At 40.5% G+C, this 26,303-nt stretch overlaps 1 protein-coding gene across 1 annotated transcript in view; it reads right to left on the minus strand.

Moving 5' to 3' along the window:
* Positions 1-26,303, minus strand: part of ALK (ALK receptor tyrosine kinase) — a 306,168-nt gene that overhangs the window by 150,371 nt on the left and 129,494 nt on the right. The window contains exon 4 of the mRNA XM_088052596.1: positions 13,315-13,522. Coding sequence (XP_087908722.1) covers positions 13,315-13,522 — 208 coding nt within the window. The remainder of the gene's footprint in view (positions 1-13,314; positions 13,523-26,303) is intronic.

Consider the following 26,303-nt stretch of genomic DNA (forward strand, 5'->3'; position numbering starts at 1 on the left):
ATTACGAAAAAGTCAATATTGGGAGAAACAGTTATATCAGTTCCAGAAAAAAAACCCCAAGTGGATAAAAGGCAACAAATTTCAGATTTGAAATCTAGCAATGTGACAGACAGCTTGTTTTCCACTCAATAATTAATTACCTTGTTCTACACTAGCAGGGTTTTTCTTCACAAAGTAACTTTACTCTTCAGTCTGAGAAAACATGGGACCCTTCGGCTCTGCTACTACACTTCATTAAGTTCTATAAGCCCAAACAATTTGTAAAGCAGGAGCACATTTTTGTCATCTTTAAAGCAAACAAAAATAAGGATATTCATTTATCAGCATGCTTTACATACGTGACCTGCAATGTTTGAGTAGATTCATCATTCAACTGCATTCTGCACTTTCTTATGAAGCCATGCTGCTGAGCAGCGCACTCAAAAACACTGAGAATGACACTCCAGTGCTATGATTCCTTGAGTAAAGAGTTTTCCCAGCAGCATTCTGATGATGCTCTGCAATTCATGTCATGCTACTTCCATGACATGCTACTGAGTGGCTGGAGAAGAGGCACTGTCTCACGGGAATAAAGAACAATCCCTGTGAAAATTGAACAGTGCTAAGAAGGCACTTGGGGTCAGTCCAAGAAACCAATATGGGAAAAACACCAAGTTTTTTCATGGGAAAAGTCCTGATTTTATGGAAGACACGTTTTCTGAATAAAAGAAGTAATGCAATTGTCCTAAATGATTTCTGTTTTTTTTCAGCTGGACACAATGTGCTTTCATTCCCACTTTTATCCCCTTCGTGAAATCCCTGAAACTCTGCCATGTATTAGGGGTTTCAATCTTTTGAAATACCAGTTTTGTTCCCAAGTCCTTCTTCACAGGAAGGGGAAAGCTTGTTTCACTGGCTTGCAAGATCTCTTTCAGAATCTAGGAATGCAGAACTTGTTTCATGTTCTGGAGCTAAAATGCTGTTTATCCACTGCAGTTGAGCCCGTGGCTCTGTCAGAAATGGAACACTAATAAGACATTCACTCAAGGAAAAAAAAAAAGCGAAACCCAAGTGAAAAACACTCTTCAGGTTGATGTTGGAGGCAAATAACTCAACTACAAAAAGCCATCAGGATTTTGCAATTTTAATTTTTCTGCTCATTGAAGCTTTCTATTTTCAGGCAATTAAAACCAGGCATCAAAGGCACATGAAATTGGGATGGGGTAGTGATTAATTTGCGGAAAAAAAACGTTCACAATTTAGTTAGACAGACAGAAATCAGGCATCCATATCTCAGGAATGGGGAGTATTAATGCACTAAGGAGAGCTGAGAGGAGCATGGGGAAGAGGAGATGGAAACAGTACATGTAGTGCCTGTCCCATGGAGGGTAGAAATACGTCTGCCAAGTGCTGCTCATGATGAGGACCTGGGGACAGATGTAGATCTAGAATAGTCTAGCCTATGAACAATTATTTATTCCTCTTAACTTTGCCCCTACAAATGTGTCTGTATTGCAACAAATGCAAAATCTAGATTTTGTGCTCATGCTGAAATTCAGTGGATTAATGCCCATTTTCCAAACAGCGTTGGGCCACTCAGATGAGGCAGAGGAGATGCACATTAAAATCTCCACTAGAATCCTTTGACTGTGAAAACCCAGACATCAACATTATCTCTCTCCACCAAAACCTGCAGTCGTCTGGTATAAAAAAAAATTAAAAAATCATAGATGCAGTTCCACTCAGTCACACATCTACTGAACACCAAGTTCATTAACGATCTGCTAGAACACCTCTTAAATTCTTGACTGTGTCCACCTGTAAAGTGCCACCTCCTTCAGCTGGGTTCTCAGCGTTATTAAGAGTCCTTCAGACCACTTGATGAAAGCATTGCTGGAGAGCAATAGAATCGCTTGCTTTATTTGTATGGCCATTGCTGTAAAAATTCACTCAGGCCAGTTTACAAACTCTAAGAAGCTGATGTTCGTGCTCTCTTGGCTGACATTTTCTTACACAAGCAGCCACTGAATTGCACAAAGAAAGGTGTCCAGTGCACACCCTGGGCTGCAACTGGCAGCACCAGAGCTGAGCACACAAAATCAGCTGCTCAGTGTTTCCCTGTGCTGGTCTGGGCTGAGGTAGAGCTAATTTTCTTCACAGTTAAATCATGATACTCCCCCAGCTTATGGAACCAGAATTTGTTATGAAGAAATATATCCAAGTCAAAGACAAGCAGGACAGGAACACACGAGAGGGAGTGAAGATGAAGTGAGAGACAACATGAGACCTGTTGAAGATTTGGAAACCTGCTTAGAAGAAGAGCCTGGAATACAAAACTAGAATGGAAAAGTGTTGAGATAGAGGGAACTGGAGAAGTGATCCCTGGAAATATTGAGAATAGATAAAAGAGCTGATAGGAAGACACAAATTCTGTTGGCCAATACCACACCAATCCCTCCATTTTTTAATTATTAAGGAAAGAGGTCAGTAAAATCCTATAGGATATTTTTCCTCCCTGCTTCGTAATAGAATAGTTGTGGAAGGCAATAAGTAAAAAGAAGGCAGGATGTTCTTGAAAAGAATATTATATTGACAGTGGTCTGATTGTCGATAAACATTGAAGTTGATGGTATCTCATTGTCTGAGAGCAGCTGTTTCACTGACAGCTGTAACTGCCTTGATACCAGCAATAAAAATGCCCTATCTAAAACAGAAACTAAGAGCAGACAATGCCCTTTCAAAGAGACCACATACATGTCCCAGGCCTGACCAGGAAAAATTGCCTAAAGGGATGAAAGGAGCTCAAGTTCCCAGAGAACAGACTTTATAAAAAAGGGAAATCAACTTGTGTCAGATTTAATTTAGAGACCACTAAGAAATGGGCATCTGAACAGCTCATCTGGCATGAAATAATAACAAATTGCAATCATCATGGTTTTGGTATAGATCTGAGATGTCAAAAGCATTAGCCCACACTTCCCAAACCGCAGTCTCCTGAAAGAGAGGCATTTAGAGAAGAAAGGGGCAGAGATGCAAAAAACCACAGTTGCTAGATTTGAGAACACACTTAAACTAAGACAATATCCAGAGAGATCATCTCATGGTTTCATTTTCTGATGTGGCAGTAAATTTAGTTAGGCACACTTAGGATGTTTTAACATCCTAAAAATAATCAGGTTGTCCATTGCGCTTAATCTACCGATAACAATTATCTAACTAAAATTATCTTGACATCTCTGAGCAAGCACATTGCACAGGGAAACTTCTACACTTTGGAATTTTCTTCTGCTGAAGAAAATCAGATTATTTTGTTCCTTATTAAAAAGTATTTCAATGCAAATATTTTGATAAAATCTCCCCCTTAGCGTAAATTTGTTCTATTATAAAGGCATCATAATAACTGGTCACTGATCTGAATATGAGTGGCTGTTGACTTAGTCTCATTTATTCTACTGCTTGTATTCCTTGCTAGATAAAGCAGAGTCATAAAAACTTCATTGCCTTGTGAAAAATTTAGACTTGTGCCAATCTTCTGCAATCTTATCCTCATGTGAAGTTCACCAAGGATGACAGACGTGCTGCTGGTTCAAGTCCTAGTTTGGAACATCTTTACCTTCTCCAAAGGAACTTTATTATGCATCTTTGTGGCCTCAATCCATCAGCATGAATGGCACTCCAAGCCAGGGATGATTAGGAAAAACTCCAATTACATTCAGCAGACAGACTTCATTGCTGCTATTCCCAACAGAAAATCATATTTAGTCAGCCTGATCTAAGACACAACAGATACTGTAAGGTTATGGATTGATGTTTATAAAAAGCTGGTAACTGCTCTTGACGACTCAGAGAACTCAATGTCTGTAAAGTAAAACATATGAACACAACCCTTTGAGGAAAAAAAAAAAAAAAAAAAAAGGAAGGTCCAGCACTTCCAAATCTTCCAAATGTGGTGGGGAGGGCTGTTCATTTCTCCAGACAAGATACCAAAACGCTACTGTGCAAGCCATGAATGTTCATGGCTTCCCTATACTGAAGAATAGTCAAGCACAGCACAGGGAAAGCCTTCTACAAAAGTGCGAAAGTGAAGAAATAACTTGATTCAAGCACTATTTAAAATAGATCTGACAAGGCTGTCTGAAACCTGTGCCTTTGGTGTTGGTGTCAACCCCAAAGCCCATGTTTTTGCTAGAGTAGCTGCTGACAATAATGGTTTGCACTGCAAGTACAAGAAAGAGCTCTTGAAAAAGTATTTTATTAAAGGAATATAATTTCTACTGTACTAGATGTGTGCTATAGAAAGCAATAAAATTCAAAACAAAACAAAGGTAGGTATTTGACAGAAAAATGCTTTCAGGCAGGAGCAATACTATTTAACAAATATGGTACACGAGTTTTAAATTAAAATCTCTGCAAAGTGCTTCACACTGGTGTCATACAGCTCACTCATCACTGTATCCCTGTGGAAAGTCATGCAGTGCTTTTCTCAATCACTGAAAAGAATTTCAGGCTGCTGCCTCTGCCACTGCAGCACGCATCAGAATCTAAATAATTTCTAAGCCTTCATTCAATTTCCCATGTGGGAATTTCTTGAGAATTAGCTTCTTAATTCCTGTTGAATAAGCCTTTGATTTTTTAATATGCAGAAGCAAATTGTAAGTTAGAGGTCAAGTTTATCAGAGCTGTCTTTTTTCTTGTGTGTAAAACACATAATTTACCCACAGTTGAGAATAATAGGCAACATTTTTGGTGAGCGGCAATACAGACAGTGCTCTTTCAAGTGAGGGTACAAAGCTGCCCCACAAAACTTGAACCCTGTGCTGCAAGTCATGGAACACCACCAAGAATTTCAGGGGGATAGCCAAGACCCTGACTTAGAATGCGGAATCAACTGCATTCCCACTACAGGAACCCTTTTAGCAGGTGGATGGTTCAAGGACATGATTTTCAAGTCTTGCAAAGTTATCAGCACCTAGTTAATTTTTCTCCGAAATTGAAAGCAGGAATATTACCTTGTAAATCTTCTACAGTACTTCCTACAGCAGGGTAGATTTGCCTTGGATAAGAAAGAGATTCTGAAGCATTAGCAGGGAAAGCCCCAAGGAAATTGCACACAATGACAAAGCCATGCTCCAAAATGGGACAGCGACAGAGGAGGTTGCACAGAACTCAGAAGGATTTTAAGGTCAAAAGTAAGTAGGAGATACAGAAAGCAATTATACCACAGGCTTGTTATAAAACTTGGCCAGCAGCAGAATGACAGAGAGCTTAGCTGGAGGGGAGTGAAAAATAACTAGAAACAAGGCTGGCAATATTAATTGCCTAGTGTCTGGAAACAAATGTCGGAAGCATTTGGCTATGGGCAAAGTTACTTGGACACAGCAAAGGATCCTAAAAGACTGTTGCAATTTCATATAGCAGAAAGGACACCTAAACAAAGGAAAAGACAACAAACTGAAGTGCTTGTGCAGCTTGGGAAAACGAGGCTGGGTGGTGTGTGGATGTGTGGCAGGTGCTTTGCTTGTTTAGGTTTTCAATTCTTCCTGACATGTCCAAACTGATAGGAAGTGCATCATGGACTAACATCAACATGAGGTTGTGAAGATTAGTTTAGGATGACTTTAAAAATTGAAGTAGAAGCCTCTGTGTAGAGAAAAAAAAAAAATACAAGATCTATAAAACAAGGAAACAAGAATGAGAGAATGGGGGGGAAAAAGCCAACCCACACTTTAGAAAGTGAGAATAACATAACAACCAGAAAAGAGGAACCTGAAAATAATTCTGAAGGATACAAGGTACAAAAGTTTAGGATGACAAATCTTTCTGCCCAGGATTTGGACAGTATAAAAGTTGGATTAGGTTGCTCAGAGAGGTCTGAATAAATTTTTTTAGCCATGTAAGAAATAATTTATATTAAGGAATCTTTGGTTTCAAGGAAGAAATATCCAAAGCAGGTGAACAAAGGGTGGCTGAACTCAGTGTGGTCAGTTTGGCATCATTCCTACAGAGTCAGATGTGCCAGACTCTGAGGTTTCTTGGACAGAACTAGCTTCCCAGGGCTGAAGGTGACCAACAGGTCCTGTGATTATTTGGGAAGCCGCAAGGATCCTTGTGCCAAGGCATACTAGGAATCCAGCTCCCCACCCCAGTTCTCCTACACTACAGTGTGTTCAGCACTATGTTCAAAGCAGTAGAGAATGCTATTCCACTTGGTAAAAAGTGAGCCTTTATCCTGAACAATATACTTCTCTTTTTTCTTTTTTTTTTTTTTCCATTCTCTACATAATAAGTAATGTGTTTCAGTAGTAAGCAAAATTTTCATGCCTGACATGCACTTCTCATTTTCTACTTTATTTCAACTTTAAAATTACATCCTCCACTGTTTCATCATTGTAATTGGAGCTATACTACACAACTTTGGTCTTCCCATTTGCATGAATCTGGCAAATATTGATAAAAGGCAGCACTGCCTTTTATAACTGTCTGATAACATATACTACAAGAAAATAAAGACCACCTTCCCCTCACATTGCCTCAAACTGATTTTCCATCAGTTTGATTGGGACTATGACCAACTGCTAAAAAAGTAATTGCAATTGCTCACTACTGAATTAAGCTGGTTGGCTTTGGCTGGTCCAAGAGGTCATAGGATACTGTTCCTTCACAATATTATCTGCCACAACAGTGAATAACACTCAAAATTCAGTTTCTGGTAATATTAATATATCATTAATAGTAACAAATAGTTCACTTCCATATAGACGGAAGAAGAAATGAGGTGCTACAGCCCAATCTCAACTGACGGTACAGCAAACCTTTCCAGAGCCCTTTGAAGACACTGCTTTGTTGACTTAAGGCTACATAGAAAAATAAGGCATGCTCTAAAGTGAAAAACAATCTCCAAAAAGGACCTATGTTTATCTTAAGCAATAATAGAGCACTTCAGCAGCAGCAAAACCATGAAGACTTTTAAAACAGAAGTGTACAGACATTTACTTCACCCTAGGGTGAAAGTGACTATTTGAGCCACATAATCTTGTGCCCAAGTGGAATGAGAAAATGGTCTACAAATGTACAGACATTCCTATATCAGGTTCATACTATTGCCTAAAACTTTGCAGTGCTGTATTTTACCTTACAGATCCTGAATGATTTTAATTTAAGTCTCCCCAGCAGTATGAGATTCAACAATACTAGGTGCTGGAGCCTACACTTAGACCACAACAACGGCACTGCAGGCTGGAGGCAGAGTGTCTGGAAAACTGCCCAGCCAAAAAGGACCTGAGGGTGCTGATTGATAGCACTGAAAATGAGCCAGAGTATGTCCAGGTGGCCAAGGATATCCTGACCTGGATCAGCAAGAGTGTGGCCAGAAGGACCAGGGCAGTATTGTCCTCCTGTAGTTGACACCGGCGAGGCCACACCTCAAATCCTGTGTCCAGCTCCTCACTGCAGGAAACACATGGAGGTGCTGGAGTGTATCCAGAAAAGGACAATGGAACTGGTGAAGAGTCTGGAGCACAAGTCCTGTGAGGAGCCGCTGAGGGAGCTGGGGGTGTTTATCCTGGAGAAGAGGCTCAGGGGAGACCTTATCACTCTCTACAACTCCCTGAAAGGAAAGTAGCCAGGTGGGGATCAGCCTCTCATCCCAGGCAACCAGTGATGGGATGAGAGGACAATCTCAAACTGCACCAGGAGAGGCTAAGGCTGGACATTATGAGGAGTTCCTTTATAGAAAGGATGACTAGACATTGGAATGGGCTGTCCACAGAGGTGATGGAGTCACCATCTCTGGAGGTGTTCAGGAAAACACTGGACATAGCACTTGGTGCCATGGTCTAGTTGACACCCCTGGTGGTATTTGGACAAAGATTGGACTTCATGATCTCAGAGATCTTTTCCAGCCTAATTGATTCTGTGATGCTGCACAAACTGGATTTTGTAGATAGCAATGAAATCCTCAAGGTGCCGTGACCGACAGTTAAAGCTTTCCTCAGATCTTGACTTGAGGTACTGGAAGAACCAAAGGTTTACTAGGTGGAGAAGAAAATATTTTTTCCACATGCAAGCATTTGCTATCAAAGATATCAAACTGATTCTTCCTAGGTATCAAATAGAGTATCCTTTAAAAGAGAAAGGGGGAAAAGCAACTCCAACTTTGTCATTGCTTTTCTTTCCTCTTTTTTCCCTTCCTTTGCACTTATTTTCACAGACTGAAAGGGACTAAAAGTTGGCTAGTGGGTAATAGCACAGAAAATGTTTAAGTGCTAATTTTCTGTCTAGAACAATTCAAGTTATCTATCTAAAATTAAGGATTAGTGGTGCCTGGCCATCAGGGTGAGAGAGCTTAGTTTCTAACGAATCCATAAATCCAAATTATTTTCCTGGATTACCTGAATTTCTCAAATACATAGTTTGAACTGAATCACTTAAACTCCTGATTTAGAATTCTCTGAGAGTAAAAATACCCTGTAAATTTTGAGACATATTTTGATGCTAAAAGTAAGTTTAAATGTCTCAAATACACACTAAGACTTTGGTCTTCATTCTTTTTATGTCTCAGCCCAGGCATTTAGAAAAAAAAGGCTTGAATTTAATGAAATTTTTCAAGGCAAAGGGGAAAAAAATAAAGTTAAATAAATCAAACAAACCTTCCCCATCCACACAAAAAGAATATAAAACAAACAAAAAAATCCTTCTGTGTAGCTCCTGGTCTCTGAGACAGGCTACTGAAGCTACTGGTAAGAAAGAAAGAAAAGGAACAAGACTAGTACAAGAAATAACCTTCAGATTTCAAACCCCAAGGTCAAGTGTGACAGATGCTACTGATTCTTTCATATATTTTCCTTGACATCTATCAATGCAATCAATCTTGAGTGAAGTTGTAGATGCCAGAAAGGGAATAGCCTATCATGATTTGCAGCAACCTTCAGAACCAGGTGAACTTACTCTGTTGGAAGTGCTCTGTGCACCAGTATTCATATACCTACCAAAGTACTGGCTAGTGAAATATTAGTGTTTTATGACTTCCTTTCTCATGCCTGTTCACATTTCATGTTTTATTTAAGAAACACCTTCGACTTCACATATTTGCACAAAAGTCTTCAGATCAATCTCGAGCTTGGTGACGAGGGAGGTCTACAATAAAAGACCATATTGAAATTAGGTGTCACTTGCTATGTTCTTATAAAAATCTTGGTTTGATATACAGTATATAATACTGCAGCTCACCATTAACAGTGGAAGTAGAGGTGCGAAGTAACACATGATAATTTTGTGCTTGCCCAATTTTAATTTCTACAAAATACACAGATTTAAAGAAATGAAAATCAATCCTTCATTACAAACGCTAGCTTTGCTGACAAGATTTCCTTGATTTTCTTTGTGCTTTCTCCACTCCAGCACGCTTACAATCTTACTTGTTTTATAATTATAAATTTAACACATGGGAAAAAATTATGAGAAGTGAAATTAAATCAGTGGCCACAGTGACAGTCTGACAAGCACCTAGAAGTCAACATTCAAACTGGCAGCAATTCTGCTTTGCTAAATTACCAATATGCAACATAAACATACTTGTTATCTCCTCACCTACAGAAAGAGAAAATGGGAACCCCATTAAATATCAAGAAAGGAATGTATACAGCACCATGGGAACAGAAAAACCTCAAAAGATAGTACCCACATGTGGTGTCATTTGAGACAAATCAGAGAGTGCTGTGCTCCATGGCAGGAATTATAGCAACTCTTCTGCCAGTACAAAGGATCAATAGCAGTGCACTGGTTCTCTCCCTGTATCATCTGCGGGTGCTTATAAAACCCAACACAATTGCAAGAGATGTCAGAAGAGACTAACCACATCACAAACATCCACAGACTCAGAGCAGTGAGAAACACTTCCATGCAACACATCTAACTCTAATAGAGCACAGTGACGTATTGTTCCACATAAAGGAGTCCTACTGATTTTTTAGGAGTTAAGTTAGGAAGGTCTAACCAAAGGTGCTCAAAACCCACAGAGCTTAAATTGGAGTAAAACCTTTCTCCTCTTTAAAAATAATAATAATTTTTAAAAGTTAACAATTCTGCTCAACTGATAAATAAGGACATAGTTACCTTCTGAGTAGCAAGCATTCTTGTAAATAGTGTATATAAAAGTCATGACTGTATTTGGCAGAGTTTCTGTCTACCACAAAATAACTATTCCTTTGCCAGCCTCTGGTTTTCATCACTCAAGAACCATTCCCAGCCATCACTTCTGCCATTCTGTTCCTGGTGTATGTTCCATCTGCCCCACCCTACCGCAGTGCAATGCATCTTAGCTTAGCCACCTTTCTTCCTGCATGCAATACACCAACTGCAGTGAAATATGTAGGTAAGAAAATAAAACAAGCAGGTGTCTTCCACACAACGATTTCTGTAACCCCTCTTGCTCATTATGGAACTCGTACAACTCTAGTCCACAGGCTGTGGCTGGTTTTTTTCTAAGGAATAAGACCAGAGGAGCAAACAGAACACCCATAGTTCTGCCTTGAGTCTTTATGCATAATAACACCTAGTAATTTACACACAAAGACAGCAAGGGTGAGCTCTGGTAACAAATAAATATTTGGGTGTCATGCTGTCTTCACCTAATACAGTTTCATAGCTTTACATATATTCTACTTAAAATCAGCCTCAAGTGCTGTCAACCAAAACCTTGGCTTGCCTGGTTTCACCCTGAATGAAACAGTAATATCTGACAGCATCCACTTTTTTCTCTAGTAAATGTGGGTGAACTGTAAAGACCTTGTAAGGTCTTAATATATGTAATTCAGGTTATACAATTTTAAAAATAAAAAAAAAAAAGTAAAGAAGATATTAGTGCTGTGCATGGTTCAATATCTGAGAAAATCCACCCTGGAATTAACTTATTGCTTTATCACCCCTCAGATGCATTTTTTTTAACAAAAACACATTCTTCCTGTGATGAGCTTGATTTCAAACAACAGCATGGACTCACTACTGCACATACAAAGTCTCTGGCAGCTACACACACTTTACACCTCTTGTTTGCAAAGCAATATATTATAAAGCATACAGAATCAAAGAAGTGTCATCTGTGAAACTTTAAAGTGTTTTTATTTCTAGCACAGACTCATCATTGAAGAATTCAATTACTTTGTGCCTAGAGCTAAAATCCTTATAAAATTCTAGAAATTATTTGGTTATAGCATGGTCAAAGAACTCATTATAAAAGAACACAATTGTTTGCAATTTCCAAGACAAAATAAAATATTGAACAGAAGAGATTTCCACTGTAGGACTGATAGTTCATTTAAGAACTCCATTGAATTATTCTTGACTTTGGATCAGCTATACTGGATTCCTATTTAAGGGAAAAAAGACGCTTTAAAAAGTGAGATTTACATGTTTTGTTATCAGAGCTGGAATAGCTGATATTATCCCTCCAAACAAAGGAGGGGCACTCCAATTCTGGAATGAAGATTCAGGGCAAATTGTGACAAATTGCTACCTCCTCATCTGTGGCTGTGGGAAGCTATTTAACCATCCCCATGTGACATTTATGTGGGCACAGTAGCAGAGTTTTTCTGCATTGCTGAGCCGAGAGAAGAGTTACTGCCTCTTGCAGTGGAGGGACAGGACTAAAGGAGGAGGGGAAAATGAACCAGCTGGTTGCTCCAACTGGAATTTTCCATCACACAAAGTATCAAGGAGTCAGACATACAAACCCATGAAAGACACAGGCACATCCTCAGCCCTCCACACACCACAGAGATGCTGTTGGGCAGCAAGCTGCACTTCTGGCAAGTGTATGGGACTGTCAAGCTATAACCAAAGCCACCTTCTGTAAAAGCACAAACCTTCTTTACTGTGGTGACGATCTCCATCTGCAGCACACAGCTGAGCCATCCATGTCATCTCCAGCAGACGGCAAAGGTAGGAATTTGTTACTATACTTAAAGTAATCTTTCCCTTCCCTTTAAGGCTCCTTACATTTGGCACTTGCCTGTGCTCCTGGTGAGTTCTGCCCACCCACAGATCCGAGCTGCAGCTCCTCCACGCAGCAGACCAGAGCATTTTACACACAGCAATATTCCCCGTGAGTGCCAAGGAGCAGTGGCAGTGCCAACGCAGGAGGTACTTTGCACAAAGCATGTTTATTAGCTGTGACACAGAACACAGCATTTGCAAAGAGCTAAGGAAGAAGACAGCTGCTGTGGCTCCTCTAATTACCTCTCCCCAGACATCAACAGCAATTTACAATTTGGATGATGTTGCTGGAACTAAGTATGATCTAGATCCACACTCAAGCTCTCCTCCTCGCTTTTATAGGCCATGTGTTATATGAGAATTACAACTATTCAAACTGTTTCTATGAGTTAGGTTATCTCCTGCAAGGCTTTTTATTGCACATTCTCCTTTTGCTACTGGAAGATACAGAATTTGCTGTAGACAGTAATCAGATAATCACATCTTGTTACAAGTACAAGCCAGCAGGACTTGCTATTAGAAACTCTCTAATCTATCACATCAAAACAAAGAACATTTGAGATGTTTGGTAAAAATTATGCTGCTTAACACATTTCACAACAAAGGTAAGAAATAAAAATTTTAAATAGTCAATATACAGAGCAGGTAGAACATTAGGCTCACATATATCCAAATTAAATTCCAAGTTACTCTACTCCTACAGCATCTTGAAATATTTACTCTGTTCATCTCCTGCTGTTTTGCTGCTAACAAAAATTTAAAAGAATACACAGGAAGTCAGACAAATTAAAACATCATCAAGATTAATTGCACAAAGAGGATAAAACATTTCAAACAGTTGCACCCCTGAAAGATCAAAAGCTTTCCTCCCCTGCTAGTACTTCTGAATAGCTTTATGGGTAAAAAGACCAGAAGTGAAGACAAAACTGAAAATGTATGCAGGCACATGAAACTGCAAAGACTCAGTAGATATTCTAAGCCCAATAGTATACATGGGTTAAGAAGTAGTAAAAAGCAATCGCACAGAGAGAATTAGGCAGAAAAGCTTTAACCCGAGGATGAGTATCCACGCTCTATCTGTACCTGCAAGCACTGAGAATAAATGTGGTGTTGACTTAGAGACTCAATTACATGGATTCAGAAGTTTGCTAATGCTTTGTATAATAAAATAAACACCAATCTCCACCTTCTATGATATTTTAGACCCATGCAAGACAAACATCTTCTCAGTGGAGTGTCCTGCTCCTCTCAGATGTGCAGCATGCATTTTGTGGCTCTACTGCTACACAATCGAGTGATTTTTCTCAATTCAAGCTGTGAGTCAAACAAGGGAATGAGACTTACCCATGTTTCTCTGGACTCTCCTCTGATAGGATTTCGCTGCTGCTCTCATCAATGGGATGGACACGAGCAATATATTCTCCACTCTGTACAGTCTGGTAAGACTTGTACACAGCCACTTGAACTACACATTGATCACTGTTGCTCCTCAGCCAAGGGCTCAGGATGGTGGGGCTCGGCCTCTCTGATGCATTGAGAAACAGAAAAGAACCTAGGACAGAGGATGCAACAAGAAAGCTTTAAAAATTAGAAAAACCCCAAAGCCTCCTAGATTGCAGATGAATACTTTCAAGTTTTATGTCTCAGTTCATTCTCCAGCACTTCCATAACGCACAGCTTATCTCAAAGATTATACTCACAAAGATTATATTTGCCAATTAGTTTGGAAGGTTTGCCCATTTTGTATTAAATAATTTATTAAGAGTAAAGCAACACTACAACTCACCTCTGAATAGCCCAAAACAAATATTACATTTAGATTTAACCCCCAGAAGAAAAAGCTCACACAGGTGATTAAGGAGTTTTCAGTTTATATTCTTGACTGTAACCTCTCAGGTCTGGTTCAGACTCAAATATATTAGCATTGGTTCAGTTGGATCCTGATTTGACAGCTCTGGTGTATACATATTTATTTATAATACCCAAATAATACACAAATTCAATAGCTTTTCTTATGCTCATCTATAAACAGAAGACTGCAGCGATTTTAAGTCTAATATTAGAGACAGAATAAAGGTCTGACACAGTTTCATTTCTTCAGCAATTCATTCTAATGTATTAATTTTATATTCAGCTAATCCACATTAAACATTTCATTATTATCCACTACATTGACTCCCTCGACCTAATTCTATTTCAATACAATCTGAGGCTTACCCAGTGGGACAGAGGTAATGTATTTTCATCCCATTGCTGCTCATTTCAGGTGAGTCAAATGACTCCCTTTCGGCACCTGACTAATTAATCAATTTGTCCACAGAACAAGCACGCTGGGGCCTGTAGTTGGCAAATGAAAGGGACCAACCCTCGAAGCAAGGAAAAGTATGATATTCCACAAATTCTAGCAAGACTGGTCAGGTAATGAAATCTCATTGTCTTGATTACCTGGAGCATCCATTAATACAGCCTGTCTGTTAATACTGAAAATATGCAGATCTGATGAAGGGTTTAATTTCATTGAGAGAGAAATTAAGGCTCAACAGGGCTGTAATTGAAACTTCTTTTTAAATGTGCATGAATTTTAGCCAGAGCAGAAGCTTGTTTTTGAAAATGCCAAGGTTGCAGCTTCAGAGAAATGATCTCCTACATCACTGAGCATGGCTTATATGATATCCAGGGTGTCTAAGAAATACTGTTGAGGAGCTAAAAATGAGTTCTTCTTGTTTTCACCTCAGTTTGTAAACTCTGGAGCAGGAGGTGCAAAGCAGCCACTCTGAGCTCCTGCAGCAGTTCACCTTCACAAGGCATCTGGTGAATTTGATTATTTGATTGCTCTCATTTCTCTCCACTGAACTGAGAGTCAAGAGCTCAGATTTTAATAGCTCACTGTCAGATGCTGGTTTAGAACATGGGAATTGCACTTGTGTTCACACATGTCCCTTTGGAAAAGTCTGATTTGGCAAACCATGTCAGGTCACATGAAGAAAAAAAGAAAAAATAATGAAAGGGTTACAAATGAAAACTGGATTACTATCAAACACTGTTTCCCTCAGATACATTTGTCATAAACAACATTTTTGACATATTTGTCAAAAACAGTGTTCTTGACATTTACACCACATTAATGACATATCTAAAACTAGAAAACATCTGTACTGAAAGAAACATGAAGAAATACATGAAGTACAGCCTGCTCAGATGTCAAGGTTTTCAGAGAAGAGTGAAAGGCAGTCACAGCTATTTTTTTCTTAATAGCAAGATTCCTATATCTAAATAATAATCTTCAACACAGTTGCTAATTGAATTGTTTGATGAGCTTAAACAGTTTTTGTCAGTTATTTTTGTTGGTCAGTAAAAGAGAAAAAAACCCAACAAAATAAAATCCAGCTAAATGTATCATCCTTCCCTGTCTCTCCCTTTTGTTACAAACAAAAGAGAATTAGAGCAGTAAATCTTGTGGTTTTAATTTTACCATCCCCATAAGAACAATGAAATCTCTGACATGAAAGGGAGCAAAGAGATTTCTGCTGGTGGCAGAAAGACACTAAGTGTTGCAATAATTGCTGATGGTAACTTGCCAGGTGCAAGAGCCATTTGCACATCTTACTGCCTTGCAACAGGGAGTCAGATTTTAAAAATAACAAACAAAGGCGGTTCTCATTCCTTCTTCTCTTGCAGTGGTTCTAAATCAAGGGAGCTGCCAAGGATAGTTCCTCTTATGCCCTGACTTGAGGTCAGGATTGAAACATCAATGAAGTCCAGTAGTAGACCAAGGTGGTTGCTACAACAAATCTGTGAGACAGTCACGAATCTCCTTTGTTCTGACTTCTTTATTTCTACTCTCTGTCTGCAGGGCTCACACTGTGCAGTTGCAGCTTATTACTCATCACATGGCCAGTTGTACCTACTGATTTATATTGCTAAAAGGAGCACAGTTTTGCCACGGTGGGGTTACCCCAGCACACTCTCCCAGGATGCTGCTCCCAGGAGGAACAGCTCCACATCAGCTGCTGTGAAGTGGTGCCTAGGAAATCATTACAGAGGACATGGCTCCATAATGGATTACACTGCATTGCCTCACCACCAACACAGTCTTGTCAGAAATGTCCTCCCTCCCAGTGCATCCTTTTGGGGAGATCACCTACCCGAGCAAATACTACAGCTATGAGAGATTGCACTTTTTTATATATATACATGTTTATTTTATCTTAAAAGAGGACAGAATAAACACAACTTTGTTCTTGTTTTTGAAAGCTCAGCTACCTCATGGGTAACTTCCCTGTCTGCAGCAGTGTTCTCTTTTTGCTCTTACTGCTCTTTTAGTTTTTAAGTGCCAAGCAAGGAACTATCAGAGCATCATTTAAATCTGGTGTTATGGGAACCGTTTCCAAAGTTGAAATGCAGATACTTGCTTTAACACCACAGACATTTTCTTATACAGCAGAATTTGTAGATTCTGGGATTATCCACAGCACCCACAAAGGAATAATTAACGTATCTGATGTGAGAAAAGATAAGTTTTGAACACAAATCCCTATGCTTGTCCTTTCCCTCAAAAGCACAATCTCTCAGGCACTGCTTGACACTGTTTCCTGTGATGCTCCCCCACAGGATCAGTATGACCAGCATTTCCAGGATCAGCATAGAGACTGCTTCTTAGAGTTAAGGGATCACCTGGAGATCCGTTACACATCTGTGCCAAGGGATACAAAAATATTCTATTTCACAGCAAGAGACTTTCTCATCAAAACCAGAAGCTACCTGTTCACCTGTATTTCCCCAGAGTGGAAATCCATGTGGCATGCTTTGAAATCATTCTGTAGACTGTAGGACTCTAAGGTTCCAGCTAGAATTTTGTTGCAGTTATTTTCTCCTATTGGCTTGCAGCTCAAATAAGACTTTTGGAATCCCCCTGGGTGACTAGCTAGAGAAAGCACTGTAGCTTCCACCAAACTTCTGCTGCTATTTAGATACCAGGGGATATAAGCTGAGATGGAAGGCCCCATCATGGTTCACACTGCCAGTGTCACATTCAGGACTCTGAAGGGTCTGTTACCTATCACAATGATTACCACCAATGAGTCATTGCAGGAGTCTTTTGCTACAGGTTTTAAATTGGACCATGGTTGCCCAATGTAACACTGATATTGAAGAGAGGCAGTTAAAATAATGAAATTGTAACTAGATATACACCCACAGATCCAGGCACTTAGCACTTCTGGAGTCCTGAGCTCATTCATCATCACACAGAACCCAAGGTTTGCAGAGGGAACAGCAGTCAGTATTTTGCCCCCAGTACACCCTGTTTCTATTACATGGCAGAAAACCTACTAGCTGATACTGCTCTGTGGTGTTCCAGAAAGTGCTGGTCTAAATGCAAATACATTATTTTTCATATTCCCTCTAAACACTCACATACTGTGTGACAAACCTACCAATAATATTCAGCTTCTAATGATAATTTTTCCCTGCCTTTTAAATAGCTGCAGTCATAAGGCAATGGTGTTACTCATCCTCATATGTTGTGCTTGATAACATCTCTGGCAACTTTCTGTCACTTCAGACAAACACACATGAAAAGATATTTATGCTTTAAGCACAGTTGATTATTGCAGTTGACATAAAAGGAATATTACAAGACAAATTAATATATCCTGCATGAAAAATTGCTGTTGATCCTCTGGAAACTTGTTTACAACATTTTAACATTCATGTCACACAAAGGGAAGGACGGTTTTTCAGCTTAGTAGCAAGATGTTTTTGAGGTGATGAAGACATCTTCAAGTTCTACTGTTCAGGACTAATGAGGTAACAGATTATTTATAAACAAGAAAATTGATGTTAAAGTACCATGCACGCACAGACACACTATGAACAAAGCACCTGTCCAAAAAAGTTTCCAAATGAAGAAATACAAACTGGTAAGCCTACAACTTAAACCCACATCAGCAACCAAGCCCATTCCCACAGTCTCTGGCTCAACATCCTTATCTGACATGGATGCACAAACCACCTGAAACTCATGCCAGTGAATGCTGAGGCAACCCTGAGGTGCTCTCAACACAGAGCCATTCCTTTGGCCCTAGGAACAGGGTAAATTGGGAATCATATTGCAAGCCCTTTGAAAACCTGGTCATCTGACAGCTAACCAATAGCTTTGAATGTACCCTGCTAACTGCTCATATCCTAAATCCTTCCTGGTCAGTCTTGGGGGAAAAGCACAGACAGAGCCAGGTCAGGTTCTTCTGCTCAACAACCTTGTGATGCTCAGCAAGGTCAGTGCAACCCCATTGCATCCTTGGACCTTTCTGAGCCAGCAGCCCAGGAAAGATGGGTGCAGCCCAAAAATACAGCAGCCTGAGAAGTCACATTGGGAAATAAGGGTCCTCAGCAAAGTTTTCACAGCAAAAAACAGCAAACAGCTCTTCTGGGGCAAATATATGGAAGCAACTCCTCAACTTGCAGCTGAGCTCTAGAATTTCCAGCATGTGATGGGGCTGACCTACTAAAGAGCAGCTCTGTGGAGAGGGACCAGGGAGCCTTGGTGGGTGACAAGCTGACTGTGAGCCAGCAGTGTGTCTGTCCTTGCTGCCAGGAGGGCCAATGGGATCCTGGAACTCATTGGGAAGAGTGAGGGCAGCAGGGAAGTGGAGCTGATCCTGCCCCTCTACTTGGCCCTAGCAAAGCCACATCTGGAGTTCTGTGTCCCGTTCTGGGCTCTTTAGTACAAGACAGACACAGAGCTGCTGGAGAGGGTCCAACAGAGGCCACAAAGACAATGAGAGGTTTCTCTCTGCTGTGAGAAGAGACTGCAGGATCTGGGCCTGTTTAGTGTGGAGAGGGGATGGCATCAACGCATGTAGATATCTCAAAGTGCCAAGGGGATGGTGCCAGACTCTTTTCAGTTGCACCCAGTGCCAGGACGAGGAGCAGTGTCTGTAAACTAAAACACAAGAAGTTCCACCTCAGCATGAGGAAGAATTTCTTTACATTGAAGGTGGCAGAACACTGGCACAGCTGCCCAGTAAGGTTATGGAGTTTCCCTCCCTGGAGACATTCAAATCCCACCTGGGGTTGCTCCTCTGTCACCTGCTGCAGGTGACCCTACACTGGTAGAGGGGTTCCTCTACTGAGATCTCCTCCAACCCTAAAAATTCTGTGATTCTGTGAAAAGCAAGACTCAAAATACAACTAGGCTGACATAATCTGATCACACTTATAAAGCAGCAATTTAACAATCTTTGCAAAACTGATAGATTGTTATTCTGAACATAAACTCTATCTTCCTACTAAAAGGATTTTATTACCTTTCACGTACAAGTTCAATACTCTACCAGATTAAATTAGAGCTGTAAAAACTATTAACAGTCAACGTCTGTTGGGGACTGTACAGTAGAAAAAAATTATTTAAATCAAGTTTTATAGTCTTGAGAGATGCTGACTGGAGAGAACATTTCCACTAGTATCACAAAACATCCCACAGAGCTGGTCTTTGCATTCTTCATTTCACACTTGACTTTCAAATTAACTATTCAAGCAAAACTCTCGTAGCAGGAGCTCAATAGTTGGCAAAAGCCATGAAAGAACTGGGCACTATCTGAGTGACAACATTAAAGAAAAGATTCTGTTATACTTTTTCTGGGCTTATATACACAGATTTCCTAATTGCCTCATCAAGGCTCCAAAATGTGCTGAATGCGAAGAATGTGAATGGTCTCCAGCGCTGAGTGCAATGTGACTGCATAAGCACCAGAAGATTTGCAACCTGCTATACTTGCATCTGACTTAAAATTCATGAAGGTAACAGCCTTTGAATTATTACAAAATTTGGAGCTGAACAATTCTTAACAATCTAATTATGGTAATTGGATGATATCTTACCTCTTTGGGAGTCAATCAGAGCTCCTGCCATTAGCTGAAATAGAACAGGGATTTCACTTCTAATACTGAGCAGAAGTGTGAGCACATTTCTCTGGGTGATGCAAGAGCAATTCAGAAGCACTAATGAATTCATACTAACTCTGGTGGGCATGTCATACATTTTACAAATGGACAAGTTAGGGCAGACATTAAACAACTGCAAACAGCATGCAGCCAAGATTGGTATCAGAGCTGAGATCTGCAAGTCAAAACTCTTCAAAAATTATGTTGTGTTTCAAGAGTTTTTCATTTCCTAAGTATAAAGGGGAAGGCAAATAACCCATCAAAGCAAAATAAAATAAAATTTTGTCCTGGTACTAAGGCATCAAGCAAACTTGATTTACCCTATATGATTTCTCTTAAATTCTCAATGGCTTCACTCATATAAAACCTTGTCCCTCAAACAACTAGTGTTCACTGTCACCCTTGGGAACTGCAGCAGTGTTATAGAAATGTGACTTGAAGTTGGGAAAGACAGGAGTCCTTCATTTTCTCACACTCCAGTCTAAGAATTTTCTTTATTATTTTAACTATTCTTGGAGGCAACCTTGAAGCCTTACACACAGAGGAAGGAATTTCCTAGCAGTGACCTTCACACAATTCTTTCACAGATTTCCCCTGTCACTTCCCTATGCTCAGGTGCAGTGTGTGAGCTGAAGTCCAAATGAACACCCTTTAAAGATTTATTACTATTTATCAGTTTAAATTCCAATAATCCCTAGCATAGTCATATGGAAAAGCTGGATCTCATCACAGTACTCTTTAGACAATAAAAGATGTTTTTCTCACAAAGCAGTTTAGATCTAGTTTTTCAAAAGGAAAGTCGGATGGAAGAAGAAGAAGAAAACAATTAAAAGCTCCAGGTATTGCCTTCTGTAACAGGAGCTAGAGCCAGATGCTGTTACAGCCCAATTCCTAAATGACTCAGCAACGTTTGCTCCCAGCTAAAAAGCACTGAACTGAAAAAAAGTAGTTAGTTAATTAAAAACTTAAAATTCAATGCTGAAATTAAAATCTTTCCTAGAGAATGACAGAAGAGTCTTTAAATAATTCAGCCTTGCACAGATGATTAACCAACATGCATCTTCTCTTTTGCTGCCGACAGAGGTGAACGGCAAGTTGCTTTTGAGATGCCTGTTCTGAGACTAGAGGATGGGAAAATTTTCTGTCATCATGAGCAAGACAGAACTAAAGGGAAAGCTAAGAGGAAGCTGGTCCTGTCAGTAAAAACAGAGGCAGAATGCCTGCTCAGGAGCTCAGTGTGTGCAGTGGTTTAGGGGAGGGTGTGAAAGGAAGCCCTAGTACTGTGCCTCTAGTTGCTGTTTTGCCCTCGAGTGTGCTTATTCGATTACACTCAGGAGGCTGGATGCTTAAAAATTAAGTTCAGCAACACTGTGACGCACAAGTACCTGAATAGAAATGTGCCTGGAACAGTGTTGCAGCCACTCACAGTCCAGTAACGTCAGAGACCACGTTAAACAAGTGGTTAGTACAGCAAGTTAGTCCTCTGTGGAACTAGAAAGCCACAAGAGAAGGCACCTAATTAAATCTGTGGTGTAGCACGCCTCCTTTTGCATTCTCTGTCAGGATTAAACTCATCACACAGAAGCTGCCATTATGTCAGCTTTAAGTGCACAAGAGTCATAACTCAGACCATTGAAGAACCATGACATTGGTCCACAGATAACATAAATAAGATAAATCATTACAAGATGATGCATTTTAATGTCTCATACATTTCAATTTGTTGTTGTCATCATCTTCTCCACATACATGCATGAACATCCATGTACACAGCGCCAGGAGTCTATTAGCTGGCCAGCTGTCACCATAAGTAGAGGGAAATGTGATGATCCTATCCAGAGCTTGTTAAATGCCTCATAGCATAAAGCATCTGTCACCAAATCCCTGCCTGTCCTAAGGCTCAGCCATCCTTCCTCCATCTCTAGCTCACACCACTTCCATTCACCTGCCTGTCAGTAACTCAGGTGTCACTTCTGCATGCCAGTTTTCTTGGGAGACCCCTTTTCACCCATCTTTTATCCCTAGAGCTTCCTCATGCTTTTTGTGCTTTCCTAGGTCATCACTGAAAGGATGAAAAGGGAGGAAAGTGCCTTGGCACACCAGTTACAGGATGGAAAAAAAAATGCAGAAGGCAGAAACCTTTTGAGGACTCCCTGCTCTACTGTAAAAGCTGTCCTGGCTGCTGGTTTTCCTTCTGCTGACTCAAAAACCCCACTTGACATTCACATGTAAGAAAAAAAGCAAGCTTCACCCATATACCAGTTGCAAATGAGCAGACACATGAGGGAACAACAACCTTTCCTCTAGGTCTGACACTAAGTCAGAATTTCTCTGAATGTTGATAGACATGCTGGAAAAATGCTGAGGCAATCAGTGACAGAAGAGGATTCCACCAGCTTACACAGTTTCTGTTCCCTGGGCCTTCAATAACTTATGTGCTCTCCAACAACACAGTTAAACTTCACACTTAAGATCGCATTCTATAAATTCAAAACATTGCAGAAACATTAAAGGATTAAACCTCAGGATGCTAAAAATCCCTTTTCCGAATTGGAAAAGAAAATACAAAAGTGGGGGGCTTGCCTCAATGTGGTAAAATCAAGCATCACACAGAATTAGTAGTCTAAACTGCTCAATTGGCAACAACCTTATTTATGATGGCAACATTTATTTGAAAGAACTAGTTTCATCTGCTTCTTGCTGTTAACTCTTTAATTAAAACTTTACCTAATCTGCCTTTCAGGAAAAATAAAAATCTGCCTTTTCTATTCTGCAGACAGTGGCACAGGTGAAGGAGGGACTATAGTTCAGATGAAGGCTACATGTACTGGTGGGATGAGATCTCAGTAGACTGGACTCCAGCTATCTGTTCTCGATTCTGGCCTCTCAAAGACCTTCCAGCACAAAGAATCAAACAGCTTGTCCACTGCTGTCACTGCTTTAAAATGAGATCACTGAAACACAGGAAGTGGAAGGTCCTTCCACTATGGGTCTCTGTCCAATGTCCTGCCCTGAGCAGAACCATCACTGACACTAGATGAGGACACTTACAACTTCATTCAGCCAAGTCTCAAAAGTCTCCAGGCGTGGAGATTTCACAGTCTCTCTGGTCAACCTGTTCCAGCACTGCACTCTGCTCCTGGTGAATCTGTGAAATCAAACCTGGACCTCCCAAATGGGAAGCTGCTGCCACCACCCTCTGTGTCTCCTCTGCTATGATGGAGAAGTATTTGGCTTTGCCTTCTTTGTATCTCTTTGCTGGGTGGTTGTGGACACCTCCAGCTCATCTCTCAGACACCTCTCCCCAGCCAAAAGAAGCCCAGCTCCCTCCGCTTCTCTGAGGGGGTGCATCCTGTATCCCCCTGAACACACGGCAGCCCCACTGGGCCCTGCCAATTTCCCCACATCCCCTTGACCTGGGAAGGGGAGCCAAGGCCAGATGCAGCAATCCAGGTGTGGCCTCACCACCACTGACCGGTCCTGAACAAGCAACTTCCCATGGCTTCCTCCTATCTTATTTTGGATGGCTGCCTACCCTATTTGTTATGGGTTGGGTCCTCCACAACCTGCAGGTCCTCTTCAGCAGGACTACTCAAGGCCACCACTTCCCAGCCTGGGGAATAGGACACTGCACTAGCAAATCCTGGTGTAAGAGTAGAGCTAATTACTTCTGATGGCTCCACAAGGCTCCTGTTAAGCCATTCCTCAAGTTTTCCAAGTCCCCGTTGGAGCAAAGTTTTGCCGTTCACTGCATCAGCAGAGTCCCCTCTCCTTTCAGCTGTGGATCATCTACAAATTTGACCAGTGTCTCATTTTCTAGGTCATGGCTGAGAATACTGATCACTACCTGCCCCAGTTCTGACTCTCACAATCCTTACTGCCCTTTCCTTGAACCTAGGCTGTTATATGCCAAGGTCTGGGGGTTGCCTTGGCCTGTAAAGGAAAAGAAAGGCACGTTCACAGTATCATCTGTCGATAAAATTGCTTTAACATGTACCAAGGAAGACTAGTGGATTATTTAAAACACTTTATTCCCCCACAGGACCTAGGAAACTCATTGAAGGCCAGACCTCTTTACAGAGAGTACTTTAGAGAGCCACTGCACCAGAGTCCAGCAGAATGAGGGAAAAGACAGCTGGCAGCTACAAAGAGACAGACAGTGACAGCAGCACACAAGGAAACAAAGAGGAGCTTCAGTCATGTCAACAGTGACCGCTGAAGCTCAAAATATTTTTGCTGCAATGCCAAACCATAAATTCTGTGCCTTGTCTCCTCAGTTGGCTTTTCTTATTGTGATTGCACTGTGATTCACTTGAAAATTACATTTCTGCTGAGGAAGAGCCGTTTTTTCTTTACTTGTTCTGCAAACTGCCTATCACACTTTTGGGCTCTGAATACTGTGAACTGACTGAAATAATAAGGACACTACTTTTTCCAGCAGTGAAAGAGCTGGAAAAAGTCTCCACTCTTCATGCAAGCAAATACCCATGGGGCTTCAATGTGGGTTTCACACGAGTACAAGTTGTAGAAGTTCAAGCTCTAGATGCACATTATGGATGAAAAACTGTACAGTTCTTTTGCTCTAAAAACAAAAAGCACAGCCACAGGGAATCTGCCCACTGAACAGGGCATGCCAATCATCTCATATGTTGCAATCCTACCTTCAGCATGACTTATAAATCAATTTCTCAAGAGAGAAATATTTATTTTTAAAAAACAAAAAATTTTGACAGCACAAAGCCTAACTATAATGAAGGAACGTTACATGAAATTCAATTAAACAGGACTAACCATGATACATCATATGAGTTTTCTTCTTCCAAAAAGAGTACTTAAATGTCTCTGAAATGTCACCACAGCCCTAACTAAGCATTTCTGGCTCAAAAAACAAACTGCCATAAAGATTTTCAGGGGAAAGGTGGGTCGAGGTGTATCTGCAAAGATGTACAAAGCTCTTCCAACCAACTGCATTCACTTTTCAGCCTTACTGAAACTATCTAATGAGAAAAAAAAAATCAAGTAGTCAGACTTATCATTCTGTTGGCATCCTGAACAAATTACCTTTAGCTCATTGACATTCTAATTTTCTAGAAACAGGCATAGTTATGCTAGAAAGGTTATGACTTGTGTATTTATCTTGGTTACAATTATTCTATGCTCTTTTCACTTCCATAAGATATAGCATAAATGAGAAATCCCATTTTATTTGGTTTTTTTTTAAGCTGCAGAATGAAAGACCTACTGTCTTATTAAAAGACTGTCTCTCCACTCTAGTTTTAGCCTGGAGATAACAGAACAAGGAATGGATAGCAGGGTAAATTGGAAATGGATTGTGGCTCATAACATGGATTTTACACAGCCCAGAATGACACTCAGGAGTTTAGAAGCTGGCTCTGCCTGACAGAGAGATTGTAGCTGATGGTTTCAGTGAGTCCCCACCACAAAGCCATTACCATTATCAGTACCATAGTGAGACATCTCAGTGGTAAGCTGGTGTAAATGAAGCTTTTGTGGTTCCTGTACTGCAGATACACAGTGGATTTTGACCTCAGTGCTGTCTCGTTCTATCCGCACTAAGCCCAAAGTGCCTCCCAGTGCTTATCCAGTGGAGCAAAACCCCAGTGAGTGTTATTTCTGGATAGCACATGCAGGAGGTACAGAAGTGATTCAGAAGCCCAAAGAGATCCGGCATATGAGTGGGGACAGCTTGCCTTAATACAACTATCCTTGCCCTCCCCTTCCCACTCTGGTGGCAGATGACTTTTCTGCTAGTGAAGAACAAGTGGAAACACTTCATTTCACAAAGTGATGCATTATGGTAACTGGTGCAGTATTTTATGCAACATGGTACAGATAGATTTCAAAAGTAAGCTGAGTGAATCTAAGGTACTTCTGGGAAATCACCCATGTTGTCCTTAAATTCACAATGGTCACTGGTGCTCCACAGGACAGCAAGGAAAGATGCTTAGGCCTCAGTTTTAATAAGGCTGCTTTTAAAGGCCCACAGTATAAAACACCATATTAATAAGAGAGGAGAGATCTTACCTGTTATTTCACTTTTATACCATTCACATAATTTGCCTCCATTTTGCATTCCACCTGTGGGTCACTTTTCTTTTCATGATTGTGCTGTCTTCCTTTTCTAATTGGAGGCATTAGCTCAAGGCTGCCAAATCTTGTGGCAAGGGATGTTATTTAAAACCAGACAAGATTCAGCTTTCTTTGACTTCAAACAAAACCTTATGACCGCCTGTCAAATGATCCAAGGTTCAACAGACCCATGATTTTTTGAAAGCATCACTTCTGGCCTTAAATCAGCCTGGCAGCCTTCTTTTAAGGGTGGAAAATAAACTCCCCTAGGAATAAGCTAGTGGAGGCAGCAGACATGT

The sequence above is a fragment of the Pseudopodoces humilis genome, chromosome 3 (genome assembly GCF_049639895.1).
Source record: "Pseudopodoces humilis isolate 2021_Gansu_Grassland_sample_001 chromosome 3, ASM4963989v1, whole genome shotgun sequence".
NCBI classification, from domain to species: Eukaryota; Metazoa; Chordata; class Aves; order Passeriformes; family Paridae; genus Pseudopodoces; species Pseudopodoces humilis.